We start from the raw sequence: 21,070 nt of genomic DNA, 5'->3' as shown, positions 1-21,070 counted from the left end.
GGTTTCCTCGGATCCTCTTCAGTCGCTGCTCCTCTTGCCTGTCGTTCCTTTTCTCCGTTTGGCCTTTTTCACCACACATTTTTTTCCCCCGAGGCACAGGAGAGGGGTCCAGAGAGGATGGAGGGCAGGGGTTTGGGGGCTCAGGGGGATTTATTTGAAAATTTCTCCTTGTGTATGTTTTTTTTTTTTGACATTGTCTGAGGTCTTGTCGTCCGAGCGCTTTTTAGCTGACGCAAAAGGCCAGACGAATGCTTTGGTATCCAAGAAAAGTGTGTCAAAGTTTGAGGCGTGGATTCCAGCGGATGATCAGTGATGGAAAGGGAATCGGGATCACAGTAACTTCAGTGTATATGTGTGTGTTTGTGTGTATTTGTGTGTAATACTGTTTAAAGTGGAGAAAAAAATCCCTCAAAATTCTTCTTTCGTTCGGTGTTTTTCATCTTAACTTTGACAGGAAAAAAATGCTGATGAAAATGGAATGAAACAGAATGCGGAAATCTAAATAGTTGATAGCAGAGGTAGATTGAGAAATACATTTACAAATCGTTTAAAAGAAACAAAACCGAGTTTACATTATATGGGGTGCATGAAAAACAATGAAAATTGAGCAAAAGGTGTTTGGTGTTTTGTAGAGTTAATCTGATCCTGGACAATTCAGGTTTCAAAGTCTTAGTTAAAGCTTTTCTATCCGATTTTTTGGTTTTGATTTTTGGTATTTTGGTTTTGGTATTTTTCGTAATTTTTTTGTCTTTGTGAGTCGTTCCATTCTTCTTCCATGTGTTTATTTTTTGGTTTCTCTTTCTACCATCCAATGACACTTGTCAAATGTCCTTTCTTTGTTCCATTCGTTGCCACCCGTTTTCACTTGTTGTTGTTTCTTCGTAAAGTTTTTTTGGCTCACGACCCTGCCCTCAAAAAATCTGTTCATGTAGGTTTGTCTTTTTCTATTCAGAAAGGAATAAATGTACATTCTCCAAAGTAGCTCCATTGAGGCCACCTCTCCACGCTGAATAGATCAATTTTTTGGTTTAAAAAGTCCCCCGTTATCCTGTTCTCTCCTTATCCCTGTTCTCTTCTGCTCATTTCTCTGTATTTTTGGCATTCAAAGACATAATGAGAGAGAAAGCACAAGAGAGAAATGGAGGGATTGAGAGATGGCTTTGGTTGAAAAGGCGAGTCTTGTTTGTCTTCATACTTCCGTCCCTCTGACTCCCCTCAAGTGCAGTAGCTTGGTGTGGGCGTCACTCATCCATAGCTCCGCCCAGAGGGGGTGGTGAGGCCTCACCTAATGAGCAGAAGGAGGCGGGGCTTGAGCAGGGGGAGATGGAGCACGAGTCTGGGCTTGCGCCTCTGACGCCAGGAGGCGGAGAAGCCCTGGGGTGGCCCACCAGACCCATGCCTGCGCTCCTCGCCAGGGGCAGTAAAGTGGGGCGGTTTAGGAAGAGGGACTGGCGCAGTCCAGCTCCTGGACATCCAGCTCCACCCAGGAACATTTGACCGCCGCCCTCAAGAGCGGAAATAGGAATCTGGCCACCACTGGCAGCTAGGGCTGTAAAAAGATGAAAGAAGAGAGGGAAAGAGAGAAATAAAGAAAGCAAATTAGGGCGAGTTAGACACATACCCGTTTACTCCTAGTATTTTAATCCTTCTCTTTTGTCCACTTTCAACCTCTTCTGTCCTGATTTCTTCGAGGGGAGGGGGGAGGGGGGGGGTCTATGGGCGGGTAAATGTATGGACTTTTTTTTAGATCTTTGATCTAATGGATAAAACAAGCTCATGGACTTTATACAGTATATGAACACGACTGGAGAAAACAAAACAAAAAAACATACAGAGAGCATCTGCTTTCGTTTCTCCACTGACAGCCGAAAGAACAGAAGAGAGCAATCTGGTCAAAAATCCGTTTTCGACTACCTGTGGAAGTGGTCAAAAGTGGTAAACCGTGTGGACAATAAAAAAATTATATATATATATATATATATATATATATATATATAGAGAGAGAGAGAGAGAGAGAGAGAGAGAGAGAGAGAGAGAGAGAGAGAGAGAGAGAGAGAGAGAGCGCTCTCGCACAGGAACTCCAAATATGGCCAGGAAATCCATATAGGCATCATACTATGACTGTAGCTGAGTAAACAAGATTGAAACGCTTAGATTGATTAAACATGACTAATAACCACACGACTACTACAATATATATGGTTTATCTGAGTTCTTCAGACCTTCTCTGGTATTTTCATGATAATAAAGTATATTTATACTTAAATGCTAATGAACATAGCCATTATCACAGAATAAGGCACACAAAATATTATTTCAAAGTATTTTATACAGTGTAAGACGCCAGTGTAAGGATGCTCAACTGTCGTTATGAAGTGAGTTTGGAGTAAAAACATGTTATTAAATGTCTTTTGTTGGACAATTTCATAATCGCAATAAGCCAAACCGCTTTTAAGAGCGATTTCATGTTAATTGCGATTATATATATATAAACAGACAGGGAAAATAAACTGGTTGAAGCAGCTGTGCAACACGACAAAAACAGAAACGGGGGGGTTTGGTCAACTGCGAGGCAACACATTGGCCCAGAGTTGCCTTTTCTTTGAGGTAAATGTAGCGGTTCTAGATTGTGTCTGTCGGCTCCAGTACGGTGTTGGTGGAAAAGGGTTTTAAGTGATGAGGATGAATATGAGTTCAAGAACAAATATAAGGGCATAGAGATGGCAAGTGCTTTTGAAAGAGACAGACATGGTGCACAAACACAGTTCTTCTCATACACACACACGCAGACAAACATATGTAAGAAGTGAGGATGAAGATGTGATGAAGATGTGGTGAGAGATTTTCATTCCTCTGGTCTTGTTCAAACACATCCCATCGAAACTTTTTGATGGTGAATGATGGGAGGTTTCATCCCCTATTTGCCAAGTTCCTTAATGTATATCTTTGAATGAATCTTCTTTTAATTGATTTTCTCTTCCTCTATGACAAACCTTGCATTGTGGCCAGAGGGTTGCTGCTGATGAGGGCCTGGTTCATTCCTGTGCTTACACCCATCATTGTGTTCCTGTAATGTGTGTGATGTGTCATTTACACGTGTCCACAAACATACGCCATTCATACATGCAGAGAGAAGCAAGCATTTTTAGTGACATCTCAAGAACAACCATGTCCATCGTGGAGTTCGTGTTCGTGTTTATACACATGCTGGAAAGAATGACATTAAGACGAGAAAACTTAAGAGGAAGAAGTTCAGCTTACTGTTCACACACAACCGAGAATAGAGATTTTATCGTGAAAACAAGTATGATAAGACTACAGCCAAGCTGTAATTATTTCAGTTCAGAATGCTTAGTCATAATGAAAGCTGTTTGACAGAATGATGATGTGTTTTTATCACAGTCTTCAAATTTATGATTGTGAAATTTTGAGGTAATATAGAACATTGGATGGTGGATTTATGCAAATATCCTTGAATATTATAGAGGTATCAAATAATAATAAATGAACATTCACAATTTATTATGATTCAAATATAGGTTGAAACGACCTAAACAAAAACCTGATTTTTTTTTTATTTTTTTTTTATTATACATAATTTGTAACAATCTCGGTATAAGATTTCGGGAGCATTGGATGGTGAATTTGTGAAAATGTGCAAATATTGTAAGTATAATAAATAAGAAAAAATTTACATTCACAATATTTTATCATTCAATATATTAGTTGTAAGTTGATTAAATCAACTTAAACAAATAATTTATTAATAATAGTAATTATAATAATTATTAAAATAATTATTTGTAAATAATATTTGTTAGTTGATTAAATCAACCTAAATAAATAATTGTTTGAATAATAATAATAATAATTATAACATATTTCGAATAATTTATAATTATGTAATATGTATTATTAATAATTGTTATGAATTTTCATAATTATTATTATTTTAAATTCAAACAGTGTCAAAAGAGCATTTTCCTGCCCTAAACACATGAAACCGCTTCTTACCCTGTGTTAAGGCCAGGGCTGCCGAGGCTCGGCGGGGTGGGGCTCACAGTGTTGAGAGGAGGCGGAGTAACTGAAGAAGGGGCGGAGCTCAACACTCCATGTCCACTGGGGTTGAGAGGGCAGGCCACAGAAGGCGTGGGACTGACGGCTACGTAAGGAGAGAGATTCAGTGTCTGTCCTTGTAACCACAACTGTGCAGTGAACAACACTATTATTCATTCTAACTGCTCTTCTCACCTGTTGTGCTGAGACTGGTAGCGACCTGAACCAGTCCCTGACTGGACATCTATAGAAAAAAGGAAAGAGACTTTAATTAACAAACATACATCTTATAATGACATTCTTTAATATTTGCCTTTACTTTCAAAGGTCCAATTGTCATTTTATGGTAGAACATTATTCAAACACATGACCAGACATGTCTCTTTTATACCACGTTTGCACCCATTCTCACCATGCACCATCCAAACAACATTTCAACACCAGCTGTCAGTTGAAATGGCTTTGGGCCAGATCAATCGCTAAAGCCATGAGTGGGTATACCATGTGCGGGCTGTAGCAGGGGGGCTTGTGCGTCTGTGCTGGGGGCTGAGTGGGCAGCGGAGGGGTGGCGCTGGAGGGGTTGATGCGCTTCTCTTTCTGCCGTCGGTTGCAGAACCAGACGCGGATGACCTCTTTCTCCATGTTGAGCTGCTCGGCCATCAGCAGGATTTCTTCAGAGGTAGGCTTCTGGTTCTAAAGGGGGTGAGGTGAGATGCATGAGTACATGAGACGTGCCAAACACCTGCACTCAGGCCAAGACCAAGTTTCAGCCCAAAACAATTTCATGTTGATGCACGAAATATTTGAGAAAAAGCATGCTTGAATCAATTGGTACTCAAAAATGCATGTAAACACGGATTTATTGAAATCATAAGAGTGAGAATTTACATTGAGGAATTAAAATCAAATTATTTATGAGGTTGATTTGATCACCACTCCCTTGATAGGACACATGACTTATAATTGTTTTATAATTGCTGTATTATCTGATAATGGAACTGTTTTGGGTACATGCTTTATAATTGAAGTTTCTGTCAGCGTAATAACAACCGGCAGAATGAGTTACTTAGAAATGGAAAGAAGCAGCATGAGGCGCCTCAAGCGTATTGGCTGTTTGCCTTGACTTGATCTTAGATGGGTTTCCTTGGAAAAAAGCTTACAACACAGGTGTGGTGCTTACCAGAGGTAAAGTGTGACTGAAGGTTTCGTGACTCATGTGCAACCATAACACTAAACTGTCTGTTGGGGATTAATAAATCTGTATCGTTTAGTATAAAACATTGGAATGATCTAGAAAAGTTTGTGCCTTGTCTCCTTTTTGTTTTCAGATTCACCTATTATTGCTACTTGGAGGTCCACTTACCATGTAAACCAATAAACAGTCTACTTTTATTATTTTATTTTATTTTATTCCTACTATTATTGCTACTTGTTGTTCCACTTATCATGTAAACCAATAAAAAGTCTATTTTAATTTTATATAAATGTTATGTTATTTTATGCAAAGCAACTTACAAATGAATATTGCAAGCAAATTATCATAAGATAATATAAAACATATTATTAATATTATTATGATATATTATTATATTTTGGAATTGTATTTTATTATTTTATTTTATCCAATCGACTTAATAACTAACAACATTGCAAGCAATTTAACATAAGGTACAATAACATGCATAATTATATATTTACATTTATGCATTATATTATATTTCATAATAAGTTTTGTATTTTATTTATAAAAAATATAATATTGTTTTATTATTTCTTATTTTTTCCTGGTTGGTAACCACTTTCAAACTTCTATACGTGTCCATAGACAACCTTCTGGTAAACTGGCCTATGATATTATATGTTTAATAATGCATCAAAATATGCTCAAGCAATACTTCTATAATCATGCTAGAAGTATATGGGGTTTAATGTGGTGATATAATTCTTATACAGTATATTGCAATAAATTAGTTTGCTGGTAGACTTCTGTTTCTCCAGAGAGAGAAAAAAATGGATTCAGCATTTTCAAAAAGAGAACCAATATTTTTTTTTTATCATGAGACAGCAAAAAGGAGGTCATGAAGCTGAGGTGTGCTGTGCGGAATAAACCAAGTCAAATGAACGAGTCATTTGAAGGAAATATGATTTCTGTAGCAGGAAATTAAAATCTTGCAACATTTGGTGGTACGGTGTGTGTGTGTGTTGTTCATGAGTCCGGCTAACCGAGATGAAGTTGCGCTCCAGGGCAATGCGGACGTTGGTCTCGATGCTGGTGCGTTTCTTTCGGCGGCGTCCAGGCAACCCTTCAAAGCCCAGCAGAGGTGAGGACAGTGAACTGGGGCTCGGAAGCATGTTGTCTATCGCCATGGTTTCTGTAACGCAAACACACACATAGCACGAATCGTGAAGAATCCAAACATGAAACACCAATGAGAAAAGTGAGAAAAACACACACCTGCATCGCTCAGCCATTTCTCCAGCAAGGGTTTGAGCTTGCACATGTTCTTGAAGCTGAGGTTGAGAGCCTCGAAACGTGAGATGGTGGTCTGACTGAAGTCATTGCCGTACAGTTTCCCCATGGCCATACCGACGTCCCCCTGCATGAAGACACGGAGCAGAGTTACCATTCGCTCGTTTCATCATTTTATCCCCAAGCAGACAGGACTAGTTTAGCTTGAGGACTGTTAAGTTTATGTTTCACAGACATACCATGGGATTTCTATGGAAGCTTGTGTCCGCCACAGAATAAAAAATAAAAAAAGGTAATTGCGACTTTTTATCTCTACAATTCTGACATTTTTTTTCTCAGAATTGCATGATATAAACAGAATTGGCCTTTATATTTTGTAATTCTGACTATTTAAAAGATAATTGCGAGTTTATATTTCGAGTTTATTATTTTCGTCAGAATTGGCCTTTATATTTTGCTATTCTGACTTAAAGATATAAGATCTGAGATATAAAGGCCAATTCTGACGAAAATAATAAACTCGAAATATAAACTCGCAATTCTCTTTTAAATAGTTTTATTCCGTGGAGGAAACAATCTTCCATAGATTTCAATACCAACTTAAGCGTTTTTTCCCCCTCACACAACTGTGTTAGTGGCATGTTATTTTCTCACAAATTATCTCCTCATTTATTTTCTTCACTGAATATTGTAACTAAAGTTAAACTTCTCACTGGTTTTCCAACTGGTTGCATCTTCGCTATTGGTTTAGACCTTTTTTCCAAGAAAATTAAGGAAAATTAAAGAAAATTAAATAAGGAAAGGCTGATCCCAAATAATGCATTACAATATTAAATTAAATAAATTAAATTTTAGAAATTGCTCATAATGAGTTATTTTAATTAATGCCTACCCTAATCATACACAAAATCGTATTAATATATATAAGTATTGTATAATTTTAATAGAAATACAAAGAAAACATGATTGTTACATACATACATTAAAGTTATATTAAAATGGTATTTAAAAATGAACATAAATAAAGATTTAAAACTGCTCAGAATAACCATTGTGATTATAATTAATGCCATAGGCCACCCTTAATTATATACATAATCTTACAGTGTATATGACAAGTATTCTTTATCTCAATAGGTTTCATTGTACATATGAATTAATATTCAACAATATTATTGATTTGACCGCACTGACACTACTGGATGAAAACTGAACTGGACGATGACATCACAGTTTTCTGCAGATCTGCTTCATAGATGAAATGAACTAATTGAATAATTGTTGATGTTTTACTACAGAAGTGAATCAACGCTGAACTGACTTCAACAGAACAATGACACTATTTTCTTTTAGAGCTGCTGTACAGCCGAAATCAACTCTGTTTGCATCATTGAATCATTCTCTTGTTATTACTGTGAAGCTCCTTTGAAACAATCTCTATTGAATAAAGCGCTATATAAATAAAGGTGACTTGACTTGTTATTGACTGCATCTCAAAAATAAGTGTCTTGAAAGAAGGTTTAATTGGTTTTCATTTCTATTTTTCTTTCACACCTGTGTGAACCCCAGTTTAATTCGCCTCTGTTTGAAGGTTCTGGCAAACTGTTCGAGCTCCTCCAGGTCGCTGGGCTCCTCGGGATGGGGCGTCGCCGTGGGAACGGAGCTCATGGGAGGGGCGGAGGAAGGGGCGGAGCTCACAATGCTCTCCACGTTCTTCTCCCTCTGCAATGACCACAGCCTGTCGTCAAGATGACGCTACAGCACAGATTGGGAAAACACACTACTTTCTCAAACACGTATCTACTGTGAGACAGAGCCTTCAATTTCAAACCCATTCCAAAAGATTCCCTTCATTTTTGCATAACGTCCTTTCTACCCCTGAAAGGCAACACATTTAGACTGACTATATAGCATATTACCATTCAACTCATATTATTTTAATAAGTATGCGATAACGTTCAAAAGTAAGATTTTTTGGTCACACTTTAGATTAGGGTCCAATTCTCACTATTAACTATGACTTTTGCCTCAATAAACTCATATTTACTGCTTATTAATAGTAAGGTAGTTGTTAAGTTTAGACATTGGATTAGGGACGTAGAATATGGTCATGCAGAATAAGGCATTAATATGTGTTTTATTAGTACAAATAAACAGCCAATATCCCAGTAATATACAGTGCTGGTCAGAATTATTTGCCCCCTTGATAAATATGATCAAAGATGGCTGAAAAAATAAATCTGCATTGTTAATCCTTTTCATATTTTATAAAAAAAATTGCTAAAATCATTGAAGTAAAATAATTGAAATTGGGGGGAAGATCACATTATGAAATAAATGTTTTTCTCCAAAACACATTGGGAACAATTATTTGCCCCCTTTTATTAAATACTTTTTGTAATCTCCTTTTTCCAAGATAACAGCTCTGAGTCTTCTCCATTGTACATGCTAATAAGAAATTAGTTAATAGTGAGAATTGGACCCTAAACTATATATATATATATATATATATATATATATATATATATATATATATATATATATATATATATATATATATATATATATATATATTTGAATTAAAATATATTATGTTCTTTTGAACCTTCAATTCATCAAATAATCCTGAAAAAATGAATCACGTTTTTTACAAAAAATATTTAGCAGCACAACTGATTTCAACATTGATAATTATAATAAGAAGAAATGTTTCTTGAGCACCAAATCAGCATATTAGAATGATTTCTGCAGGATCATGTGACACTGAAGACTGGAGTAATGATGCTGAAAATTCAGATTTGCCATCACAAGAATGAATTATATCTTCAAATGTATTAAAATCAAGAAGAAAAAAACCCCAGTTCTTTTAAATTGCAATAATACATAACAATATTACTGATTTTAGTGTATTTTTGATCAAATAAATGCAGCCTTGGTGAGTATTAGAGACTTCTTTCAAATTTCTTACTGACCCCAAACTTTGGAATTGTAGTCTAAACATACTATGCAGAATACTGATTTGAATGATTACATTTTCCAAACTTTGTTTGCAGTATACAGGTGAGCGCACTGCATCAAATCCTGTATCCCACAATGCAGTGTCTCAAGTAAAATGCCACGATGATAACTGGACACCATTTGCTATTTGAATAAGCAACATGAGGTGGACACACCAATGTAGTTTGAAACCCTTTTTTGTTCATACCTGTGCTTGAAGCCCCAGTCTAGGTGGGCTGGTCAGGAGACTCCCTGGGCTTTGCTGAGGTAGTGAAATCAAATTTGACGTCGAAAGCAAACCTGAGAGAGCATGAATGGCAATTACACATTAAAGACATCACTGCACGCAAATGTTATTGGTGTCACAGTCACAGAGTCAACTGTTATGTGAAATAACGGTAATGCATACACAGGGCAACGGGGTGCAGTTTCAGTGATTCCACTGACCCCATAGCCATGATGAAATAATGTGTGAATAGGCGCATCTTACCTTGCTGACCCTGCTGAGCCTGGGCTTGAGGCAGCAGGAACTGAGCAGGGGACTGTAGAGGATGACCTGGCATCAGTACCAACTGCTGTAACTGCAACAACTGCTGAATGTCCTTCAGAGAGAGACAGAAAGCCTTATGAGGGTGAAAAAAAGACAAGTGAGCGAGTCAAGACATGGGGAATAAGTAAAAAGGTCCAGTTATGTAACAAAGTCAAGTTACAGAAACAATTGGTCGGCGGAAAATGGCAATTTGCATTGTACCGAAGAACCCTTTACCTGATATTTTCATTCTAATCTCATTTTTACATTCTTTAAATGACTATGTTTCCTTGCACATGACCAGATGTCTCCGGAACAAAATATCCATATTTCACACATTCATTAAATACTTAAATGCATTCAAATCATACTAAATTGCTATTAAGTAAATTAAAATAAATTAAGATTTATTCAAAATTATATTGAAATTGTATTAAATACATTTGACTAACACAACTAACAAAATTAAATAATTTATAATAATTTATTTGTTTATATTATTCAAATGTATTATTTATAATGAATTATTTTATTTATGTATTTATTTAAATGTGGTATTGCAAGATTGTCTGCAAGACTCGCATTGTAAGAGTACTGTAAGAATATAATAAATGGGTAATAACTAGGTACTAACCCTGAACCTACCCCTAAACCTAAACTTAACCCATGTAGTCACCTTATATTAACCAGTACTTTCTTAGGCAAGTACATTGTCAGTACACATAAGTGCATGTACGGTAAAAAAAAAAGTGCAACCTTATGTATTTATATACTAATGTACACATTGCAATAACTTTGTTCATAATTGACTGCATGCCACAGATGCTGTTGATATATAGTATATTTGACCGGGAACGTTCCCTGAATTGAAATACAGGAAAATGGCAATCTAGCCTCTGATCAAAAATGCATTTTCCTAAAACGTAGAACGGCAGCGCAAGAAGGTACCTGGGCAGTGAGCTGGATAGGCTGCGATAGAAGTGGAGGCGGAGCTTGCTCATGTTTGGCTTGAGACTGGGCTTGTGCTGCTGCCTGATTGGCCTGCTGCTGTTGCGTGTGGTGCTGCTGATTGGCTGCGGCAGCTGCGTGGGCCGCATGCGCTGCGTTTGACTGCTGCACGGCTGCGGCTAACAGCTGCGCTTGAGCCTGCTGCAACAACAGCTGCTGCTGTGCAGGGAGGAGAGCGGCCAGCTGAAGAGAGGAAGAAGAGGAGCGAGGGATAGAGAGAAAAGGTGGAGAAAAGAACAGCGTCACCAAGCCGTCTGTGGCACCTTCTCTTAAGCAAGCAGGCCCTGAGATGGCATCCACAGCATGGTTAAGCTAAGAAGGTTATACATCAACCGAAAGCATGTTGCACTTAGTTAATAGAAGCATAGAGCAAAAGAGAAAGAGAGCGAAAAAAAGCAATCCATATAATATTCGTATTTGTTGTCATTCATTCAGATTAATTATTATATAATATAGCAATGTTTACTTGCAGAGCAGGATTTCCAAAGTGATCTCCTAACAAATCATTTTGCCCCAAACTCATGCTACGGACCCTTTTCACATTTCCAGGGTTCAATGAAGCAGAAGTCATAGGTGTCATAGTTGGGTACACTTCTATAGTGGTGAATGGGAGACGACAGCAAATATAATTTTTGTATTTATATATATATATATATTAAAAAATATAATACTGCCAAGGTAGTATAACATAGTATAGTGTTTTATTTATATATATATATATGTAAAATTAAAATATGAAAAACTGTACTAGATTTGCGATACCATCCCAGCCTGTGAAAAGGGTGCCACAAAGCCAGAGTTTAGCTTTATGAGGGAAGTAAACTACAAATGGCTTAATAATATTGTCTCTGAATATTTAAATAAATTTAAAAAATTGTAAAAAAAAAATTTATTACACTTGACCTTTATATAAAAAACTATAATACAATCAAGATAAACAAATCAAGAACATTTTAATCGGATCATAAATATTTTTTTTAATGATTCATTAAATGTATTATTAATAATATTTATATAAAAAATAAGTATTTCAAAATATCAGGGGTGCTTACTTATTGAAGTAGTAAATCATTTAAGGTTTGAAAATGAGACATTTCAGCTTTAACTAAATAAAAGAATAAAATGAAGTTGCGAACAATCTAATGTTATTTTAAATAGTTTAGTGCTGTTTTGTTTCCCCTCAAAGATTTTTCATTCACTTCACTTGTGTACCTATTTGTCTCATAATGTGTGTGTGTGTGTGTGTGTGTGTCTCATCATGTGAGTGTGTGTGTGGTTCATGTATTCCCTACATTATGGGGATAAAATGATAGTAATACCAGAAATATTTGATGTTGTGGGGACATTTTTTGGTCCCCATGAGGAAAACAGCTCATAAATTATACAAAATTATGTTTTTTTAGCACATTTAAAATGCTTTTTTCTGTGAGGGTTCTGTTTAGGGGATAGAAATAATCATTATTTCTATGGAAAGTCCCCATAAAACGTGTGCGTGTGTATGTGTGTAAGCACATACCCCTGCGAGCTGACTGCCTGCCAGCATGAGTTGTGTGTGTGGTAGAGAAGGCTGAACTGGAGGAGGAGGAGCGTGAACACTGGTCATCTCAACGGCCTCCTCGGCTTTAACCTATAAAACACATTCATATACATTATTAATAATAATATATGGAATTTTAATAATACATATACACATAAACACTAATAATATAATACATCAATGTTCTCACACACACAATCACATAAATGGCAACAATATAAAAAATGCCTTAAGCTAACCCTTTTTATTTTAGTACAATTTATTTAGCATATAAATTTTTTGTGGGCGTGTTTTAATGTAATTATTATAAATTCATTTGAAAATCCTTTAATACTACAAAATGCTGAAATAGCCTATTTTTTTATTTATTTATCTGTATTAAATTAACACTGTCATTTATTACTGGTATAGCTAGATTTACAACTAATATGCAAATACAAAAGGCCACTACTAAATATCAATAACCGCTTATACCAACTACCACTTCATGTCTTTTCTTGTCAAAGACTAAAACCACACAAGGCCATTTCCATAAGTAAACACACACACTTTTAGTTATTCATTTGATTACTCACAAATTCAAAAGAAGAGGAGCAGTTCAACTCGTTTAGTTCTGTAAATATCCATCCAGAGTCTCTGTACTAACTGCATCTGCCCTGCGATCGCTCGAACCTTTTTTACCTCACTTCTGATCGATCCGGATCCTTTCATACGTTTCATGCGTCATAGCTCACTTTCCCTCTCTCTCCTGTAAATTGCCTGGTATCTTGTTAGGAATGCGGTTTAAACAGACTAAAAAAATCTCATTTGCATATTACAATGTTAACGTATAATTACCCGAGGGCATCCATGCTAGTGAACGTGGTCAAAATAAAAAGCATTTGGCATGAACACACAAACACACACCTTTGTGTTGCTGGGTGCAGGAGACAGGCAGAACGGACTTGTTTTCATTGGCTGGATCTGAATGAGACAAGAACAAATCATTAGGGACAAAACTCACTGCCCTCAACTGGATCGCTTTAGCTTTAATAAATGATCTAAAACAGAACAAATTTAGGCTTAGAAATGAAGGTTTAGAAACAATTTTCACTGGGAAATTGGCAGTACATTTTACAATTAATTTGAAAGAAAGAGCAAGTAACACATTGAATTAAACATGCAATTTTAAAAGCAGAACAACTAAAATAAGATTTTCTTGTAAAACATACTCCAATAATCTTTAGATTTTTTTTTTTTTTTACAGTGTGTTCGTTGAATCACAGTCCTGCTTCTTAGTCAAATATCAGTATTGATGCACCGTGTTTAATATTCATTCAGTGGAGTCTTGACAACTCTAAAGTTCACCCATCATATTTTTCATTGCATTTATCCATATTGTTATTGCAGTAAGCGACAAACTTCAAAGTGGGAAAATTAGCATGTTAGCCACGGGACTGTCCCTGCAAACATTTGCAAATGACGAATGCTGCGTGTAATTAAAAGAAACGCTCTAGCATTTTAAGATGTATTCTTACATAACAACCTATTAGCTTTCTTATTGGCTACCCAAGGACTGTCAGTTAATGATACTGATTTTTATAAAAGTACAAAATGGTTTTAGAATTTTTTTTCCCCAAATATGCTAAATATTTGTATTTTGTTTTGTTGATCCAAAACCAGATCTCTGACACCCCTGATCTAGATGGTCACGGTTTTGGAGAACCTCTCAATATTGATGCACCGTGCACCGATGCACTCTTTCTTTTTGTGTTTCACACATTCATTGAGATCGAACAACTAACATCAAATTTTCTCTGAAAGTTGTTCACTCACCTGATCGCTGGCCTCTGGACTGTTCCTCTCAGAGTCTGTAAAAACACACACACACACAAGCAAGGACACATCAGGTCAGAATAGTGCCTCAGGCTCCAGCCCTCACATCAACAAAAGCGTGGTCTGGTTAGCCAGAGGCATTGCATTATTGGAATACCATGGAGCGTTTAACCTGGGTTACTGTATGCTGCTGTGTCTGTGTGTGTGTGTGTGTGTGTGTGTGTGTGTGTGTGTCAGATTGAGGCCACGGCTGACTAAAGTGTTCTGTGTGTGGTTCAGACCAAGTGGAAAATGTGAGAATTATGACAAAACAAAATCTCATCACTCACACACACTAACACATCTAGGAATAGTCATGAATCATACTAGTGTACATGATAAAACATGCTTATACATGCAATGTTTCTCACCCATCTCTCACAATATCATCACACAAATCTCCTTTACATAACAATAATATAGATAATGCACATAATAACTTAACATCTACTACCTCTTAAAGCACTCAGACTCATAGTAATAATATTTACCTGTACTATCGACTGGAAACTCAGTCCCCATCTTATCATCATCGACAGCTTTAGACATCCTGATATCTACTGAAACAGAGAGAGGAACTGACTGAAAACATCTCTTGGATTTTAGCTTTTTTTTTTGTCAGTCATCCTTATATCATCAACCACATAAAGGGTAGTTGGCAAATAACCTGTTTTCATCATAAAGATTTATCAAAAGACATAAAAGTATATTGATGCTGAAACTGGTCACCTTTTCTTTTCATCCTGCTGTCGTCATTTTTCAGCAAAAGAACGCACTAATAAATACAACACTGGTTTAGGCTTTTGGACGTCGTGAAAAATAGATTTTCAATACATAAAAGATCATTTTCAGGATTTCTTTTATTTATATCAACATAATTAACTATTAATAACCATTTCATATTTAAAATAGTAACACACCTTGCTTGACACCAAAAAATAATTCACACATTTTTAATGTGGATTAAATTTTACTCAAAGATCCTTAAGAGTTTACCACTTTGAGCTTTTTAATAAAAATATTTTCCCTTTATTTAAAATCCAAAATATTTTCATATTAATTTTTAATTTATGAGATCAAAAAACTGCATCTATGTAAGAAATAGTAAAAAAAAAAAATCTTTTTTAAATTTTACATTAAGCAAATTGTGTCACATAGCTTGGCAAATAATCAAATATATTCACATAACATTACAAAAAGCTTGATATTTAATTGAGCTTATACATCTTTGAAATTACCTCTATGTAATATAATATAATAGCTTCATCCAAGCTGTAAATAGTTCATCCAAAACCTCTAATTAACGAAACAAACACCCTAGAGTCAAAAGTCAATTTCCATCAGCAAAACTATTCACCGTGCAGCTCAATGGCTCTATCTGTCTTTCCTTTGTCCTTTACTTTTCTATTTCATTCTGTTTTGGTCCTGTTTGACACCCTCTTCATCCTAATACAGCACCTGCGCCTCCCAGAGAGCAGCGGGGATGGTGGGGCATGTCCCATCCTGCACGGCATCATTCATATAGATACACACACACAAACATACCCGCAATAGCTGTTAATGCGGGGAGGAGAGGGTTTCATCCCGCGAGAGCACGTGTTGCACTTCGCAGGAGGATAACAGCTTTTCTCTTTCTTACTCACGGTGAAATAGATGGTCACATCAGACCATCCACACAGCCATTTCCAAGAGCAAATTGATTTCCCTGTCCGGTGCACTTATTGTTAAATTAGTTCATATTACACGGCTGGAACGTGCATGCTGAACATTAAACATATTACAAAGACTCTTTTTTATGGAAGCAATCACGTCAGTCAGTGAAAAAGCCAAATGAAAATAACACAACGTAAACAACATTTGAACCATTTTAAGAAAACTTTCCACAGCATCAAGATGTAAACATACAGTTTGAAAAAGTAATAGGAATTCACGTTGACCAATGATTAACAGTTATTAGTCTAACGTTAATAGATGTAAACTAAAAAATGTAAAATGATATGGTTTCACTAAATGCTAAAATGCAATTAAATAAAAACCTGAATTTCAGCAACTTGCGTAACTACTAATACTTTAAACGTTTTAATTAGACATTTAAACATACAATTGGATTTTAGATTGACGTAAACCTCATCACTGAAATATTTCATTAAAAATGATCAGAACTTTAATCGATGATTGCACGAATCACGAAAAGTCAGTCTCAACTAAACTTTACATTACAAACAACCACACACAGAAAGCAAATGATAAGCCTGATATTACAGTAATATTAGAATAAGGTGCATTTTAGTAGTGTGATATGTTACCTAAATGAGTTCTTGAAGGTGGTGTGTTTCTGACTCACCGGAATGTTTTTTGCTCAACTCTCTTTGTCCTCTGATCACTTGATGAGAACAGCTCCTTCACTCTATATGCCACTATTACGACCGTGGGCGCTTTTTTTTTTTTTTTTTTTTGGGGTGTTTCACAAATTTCACTTGCTTTAGTCATAGAAGTCAAATTAAAGCCGCTTTCCAACCGATGCAAACGAAACCTCTATCCTCCGCCACCCACCGCATTCGAGCGAGTTACTAAATTAGGATGAATTACTCACTGATATTGATAGTCAAATGATTGGAAATGAAAGAAAAGATTGATCACCTGCTTCCAGACAGTCACGCTGGTGAGGTGAACTAGAGATCGTAAGCACAGTGTAAATCACGGTCGATGAGCCACCGACTTATTTTTTCATGATGCAAAGCCACGAAAGGGCCTAGATGAGCGAATATGACGTGCTGGTTGCATAAAACTGTCTCGCACTTCCTTCATCTGTGTGTCTGACTCGAGACCCTTCTTCACTCTTAAAAAGAAAGGTCCAGGAAGCTTTTAAGATCCAATAAGAACTTCTCATTTTCAATTTCTTTAGAAAACCAATGTTCTTAAAAAACTAAGAAAGCAAAATCTGATTTGATGAACATATAATACAATAGAGAGAACTTTTATGATCTATAATAAACCATAAAGCCTACACAGCAAAAGTGTGGTTGATAATGATACATGGTCCAATGAGCCTGTGGTAAATTAAACCGTAAAAATCAATAGAGAGAGACACTAACTTAACTTAATGTAGATGTCCAATAAAGAAAACGTAAGACTGCACTGTAAGAGAAGTATGTAAAAAAAAAAGGGCCCAATGTACACTGTAAAAAAAAGTTGCTTCCTTAATTTTTTTTTTAAGTACAATCAACTTGGATGTTAAAGTCATTTCAACTTAAATTACATTAAACCGACTTAATGACTTCTAAACAAAAAAAAAGTTTAAATTGCTTAACTTATTTTGATGAGTTAATGCAATGTAAACCCATATGTTGTCATAACTTATTGATCATATCATTTTTATAGTGTACAGTTAAAATGAAGGAATTGTCCATATTGATTTTAAATTGATTATCACATTGTGTTTAAGGGTAAAAGGATGTGTCTGTAAACTTAACAGATAATGTCCTGGCAGAAAATCACCAGTACCTTTTTTGTGTTTCTATGGATTTATTTTTCTTACAGAGCGTTACTTCTAAAAGTCTATACTGTGCATCGTCATATAATAACATTTAATAAAGTTATGGTACTCCATTAAAGTATTTGATGAACAGAATTTTTCTCTACATTTTAGCCCACAATTATTGCTATTGCCAGCTTACTGTATTCTAATCTCATTACATAACATTATTATATTGAATATAATCATCATATCAATGTTAAATATATATATATATATATAATATTGATCATTTTGTTGGATGAAATAAATGTTAACATTTATCTTCAGAAGCTTATGCGACTCTTAAAAAGGAAGGCAATAATTCCCTTTTAAATATTTACAAATGAAAAATTCTGTATTACAGTGTAGCTACGCTATTTAAAGATTGTGGTATATTTCGGTAATGACTGACCTTTTTATTCAAAGGACACAATAAACATGACTAATTCACCAAAACCCTCACGAAGGCCAATTGGAAATATCCTTCCAATGATACTTTTTTGATGATATAGAAAATAGTGTGAAAAACGTTGAGGTTGATTCACATGCCATTGTGTGAGTATTACCCACAAACCTCTGTGCTGTGTGAGTCAGTGTCACCCCATTTCCTGTTCCTTCCACTCACTCTCATCACACACGCACACGCACACACACACACACACACACACAGTAACGAGAGATATTCTTGGAAAAACTCAATCAATCAGCATCAGTCACATCTTCTTAAAGAATATAAAGCTGACTGAGAGAAACAGATTCACAAGTCATGTTCCTAGTCTGAGAGCCTTTGAAAGCTCTTATGTTCAAATATTTGTTTTGAAAAATGCACATTAACTCATATTAAAATGGGAATGCACATTCTGAAAGATTACATTTAACACACTGTCACTTTTGATCAAACCAACAGCCAAATCCATATATTATGAATATAAAATTACCTTATTAAATTAAGTTAAATTTGATTAAATTAAGGTTTGAATAATTATTAAATAACTAATAAAGTATAATTATTTTTGCTTTAATAATCTAAGAGGCATATCACTTGCATAAATGTCATTTCGTAAGCGTTACTGTAAAATAACCAAACCTTGTTTTAGGTTGATTATTACAAGATTCAAACGAAGTATTTAGTAAAACACAAAGTAATAAAATGCTCTGTATACGATTCAAAAACAACATTCAAATAGTAATCTGGGATTTAAACATTTTGGCTACAGATAAAAGGTACAAAGCCTAAAAAGTGTGTTTTTTGTTTCATAACATTTTGCTGCTATAACATAATGCTTTAGCACAAATGCAGACACAGCAGAAATAAAGCAAAAGTCATATACTGCCCTGATGGAAACTTAATTTACACCCGTAAACCATTATGTGAGCACCTTAAAAACACAGTACAGTTTACATTAAAAACACACACACAAACAAAACCAGCACCCTCTCAACCGCTCACTACACAAGATCTCCTCCCACATTCAAATCTTTTCTGACAATATCTGGCTTCTACATCTCTAGCTGCTTATTTTAACTGCCATATTTGTGCTATTGGGTTGTTGTTTATTTATTTGTAATCTAGTGTGACTGTCCAATGTCGGGTTGTTAGTTATGGAGTGACCTTGAGTATAGGAAAGCTGCTATATAAATAAAACATATTGCCTACTTCACTGATTTTTCATACTCTTTGCCTCACCTCTGATACATTCTATATAATTATATATATATATACACACACACACACATATAAGAAAAGTGTACACATGTACACATTGTTTGTATACCAGGGCTCTAAACACTGCACCAACATAGATTACACCTCATATACAAACACACACACTGATATTCAAGTCTCTTGGATTCCTCTAGAGATTTGCTCCTGACATTTCATTACTTTAGGCCTCAGTCCAGTTAGTTTTGATGTCCTCTCATTAGCAGAGTCTGTTAGTGAAGGCGAAGCTAATTAACCTTGCGGCCCCCTCTCGAGAGATCATTAGAGGGAAGGAAAGCGAGAGAGAAAGACACTGACTTACCTGGAATTCAGACATTTCGCCATAGCCGCCATTTTATAAATAAACCACAGCCTTCAGTCTGCTTCTGTCTGAGACTCTCAGGTTTAACAGTGTGCAATAGTTCAGTCCACCTCAAGGCTCCTTAATGAGCTGACCAATCACTGCTCTCGCTGAAGAACTCATGCAAATTGCAGAGTGAATATTCATACTGTTATTTCAATATTCAATTCTAACTCAACACAAGGCTATTGACTCAAAATTCTAGCTTGAAAAGTGCTCAGCTGTGCCAGTAGGCTACAACTAATCGTCACATGAAAGAATGAATGAGATAAGGGCTCATACAGTCACTCTCTCCTCATTTCCCTCCCACATTTTCTCACCACCCTCAAACACCGCTTTATTTCACCCACTACACTTCCTCTGACATCTTTGAACACGGGTACGAGTGAACACACACACACACACACACACACACACACACACACACACACACACAAGGAAAAGTTATTACCTAGAGTTATGTATCAGGCAAAATATGTGGTTATTCTTTGTTGTTCAGTTGTGGGCAGCTTAATGTTGAGAAAGAAGGAGGTAGAAAGAGAGAGAGAGAAAGAGGGAGAGACACTCACAGGTCTTGTCAGCATAAGAAAGTGCTGGGGTGGCTGGAAAGTGCTCATCACAAGAACGAAAAACAAGTGTATATCATTTTCGCTCTTCACACGCCTATCTTTTCCACTGCTCGTTCTCGGTGCGCTAAAAATTACCACATCTGCCCAGCGAAAATGAAACTGAAATAGCGCCAATCAACCGCAAGAGGGCAGCGGTAACATTTAATAATCATGCGAGAAGCCAGCTTCACGAGCGGCTTTACACATCAAGCGAGCGATTTCTTGATATTTTTCGACTTTAACTTTTGTCATGTTTATTTTATATATTTAAAGGTTGTGGTCTTTATGAACAAAGTTGCTATTAGGTGTAAATATATTTAAACTTAAAAGGGAGACCAATAGGCTATTAAACCTGCACGAGAGTCTTCACAGATCGAAGGGACGTTTCCTTCTGACATTTCCATCTTTTAACTTTTTCGTCGTCATGTTTA

At 35.9% G+C, this 21,070-nt stretch overlaps 1 protein-coding gene across 11 annotated transcripts; it reads right to left on the bottom strand.

The window, feature by feature from the left end:
• Positions 1-632: 632 nt before the first annotated feature.
• On the bottom strand, positions 633-20,269 carry LOC130076793 (POU domain, class 2, transcription factor 2). Of its 11 annotated transcripts, XM_056242028.1 has the most exons (17): positions 19,993-20,269; positions 18,381-18,451; positions 14,943-15,008; positions 14,413-14,447; positions 13,504-13,560; positions 12,577-12,687; positions 11,001-11,243; positions 10,014-10,146; positions 9,732-9,823; positions 8,081-8,281; positions 6,512-6,653; positions 6,280-6,428; positions 4,558-4,749; positions 4,252-4,300; positions 4,015-4,162; positions 2,994-3,067; positions 633-1,549 (listed from the first exon to the last, which is right to left on the bottom strand). In XM_056242028.1, the coding sequence occupies exons 3-17, from the start codon at positions 14,998-15,000 to the stop codon at positions 1,242-1,244; spliced, it is 1,992 nt and encodes a 663-aa protein (XP_056098003.1). In that variant the 5' UTR covers positions 15,001-15,008; positions 18,381-18,451; positions 19,993-20,269; the 3' UTR covers positions 633-1,241. The 11 variants fall into 11 exon arrangements, with proteins under 11 accessions (XP_056098003.1, XP_056098001.1, XP_056097998.1 ...); XM_056242026.1 differs by lacking the exon at positions 18,381-18,451 and having other exon boundaries at positions 14,943-15,011; XM_056242023.1 differs by lacking the exon at positions 18,381-18,451.
• Between the last annotated feature and the right edge of the window lie 801 nt (positions 20,270-21,070).

This window comes from Rhinichthys klamathensis, unplaced genomic scaffold (assembly GCF_029890125.1).
Source record: "Rhinichthys klamathensis goyatoka isolate OS25496 unplaced genomic scaffold, OSU_Roscu_1.1 h1tg000690l_1, whole genome shotgun sequence".
NCBI classification, from domain to species: Eukaryota; Metazoa; Chordata; class Actinopteri; order Cypriniformes; family Leuciscidae; genus Rhinichthys; species Rhinichthys klamathensis.
Note: the sequence above shows the minus strand (reverse complement) of the source record. Positions and strands in the feature narration are given on the sequence as shown.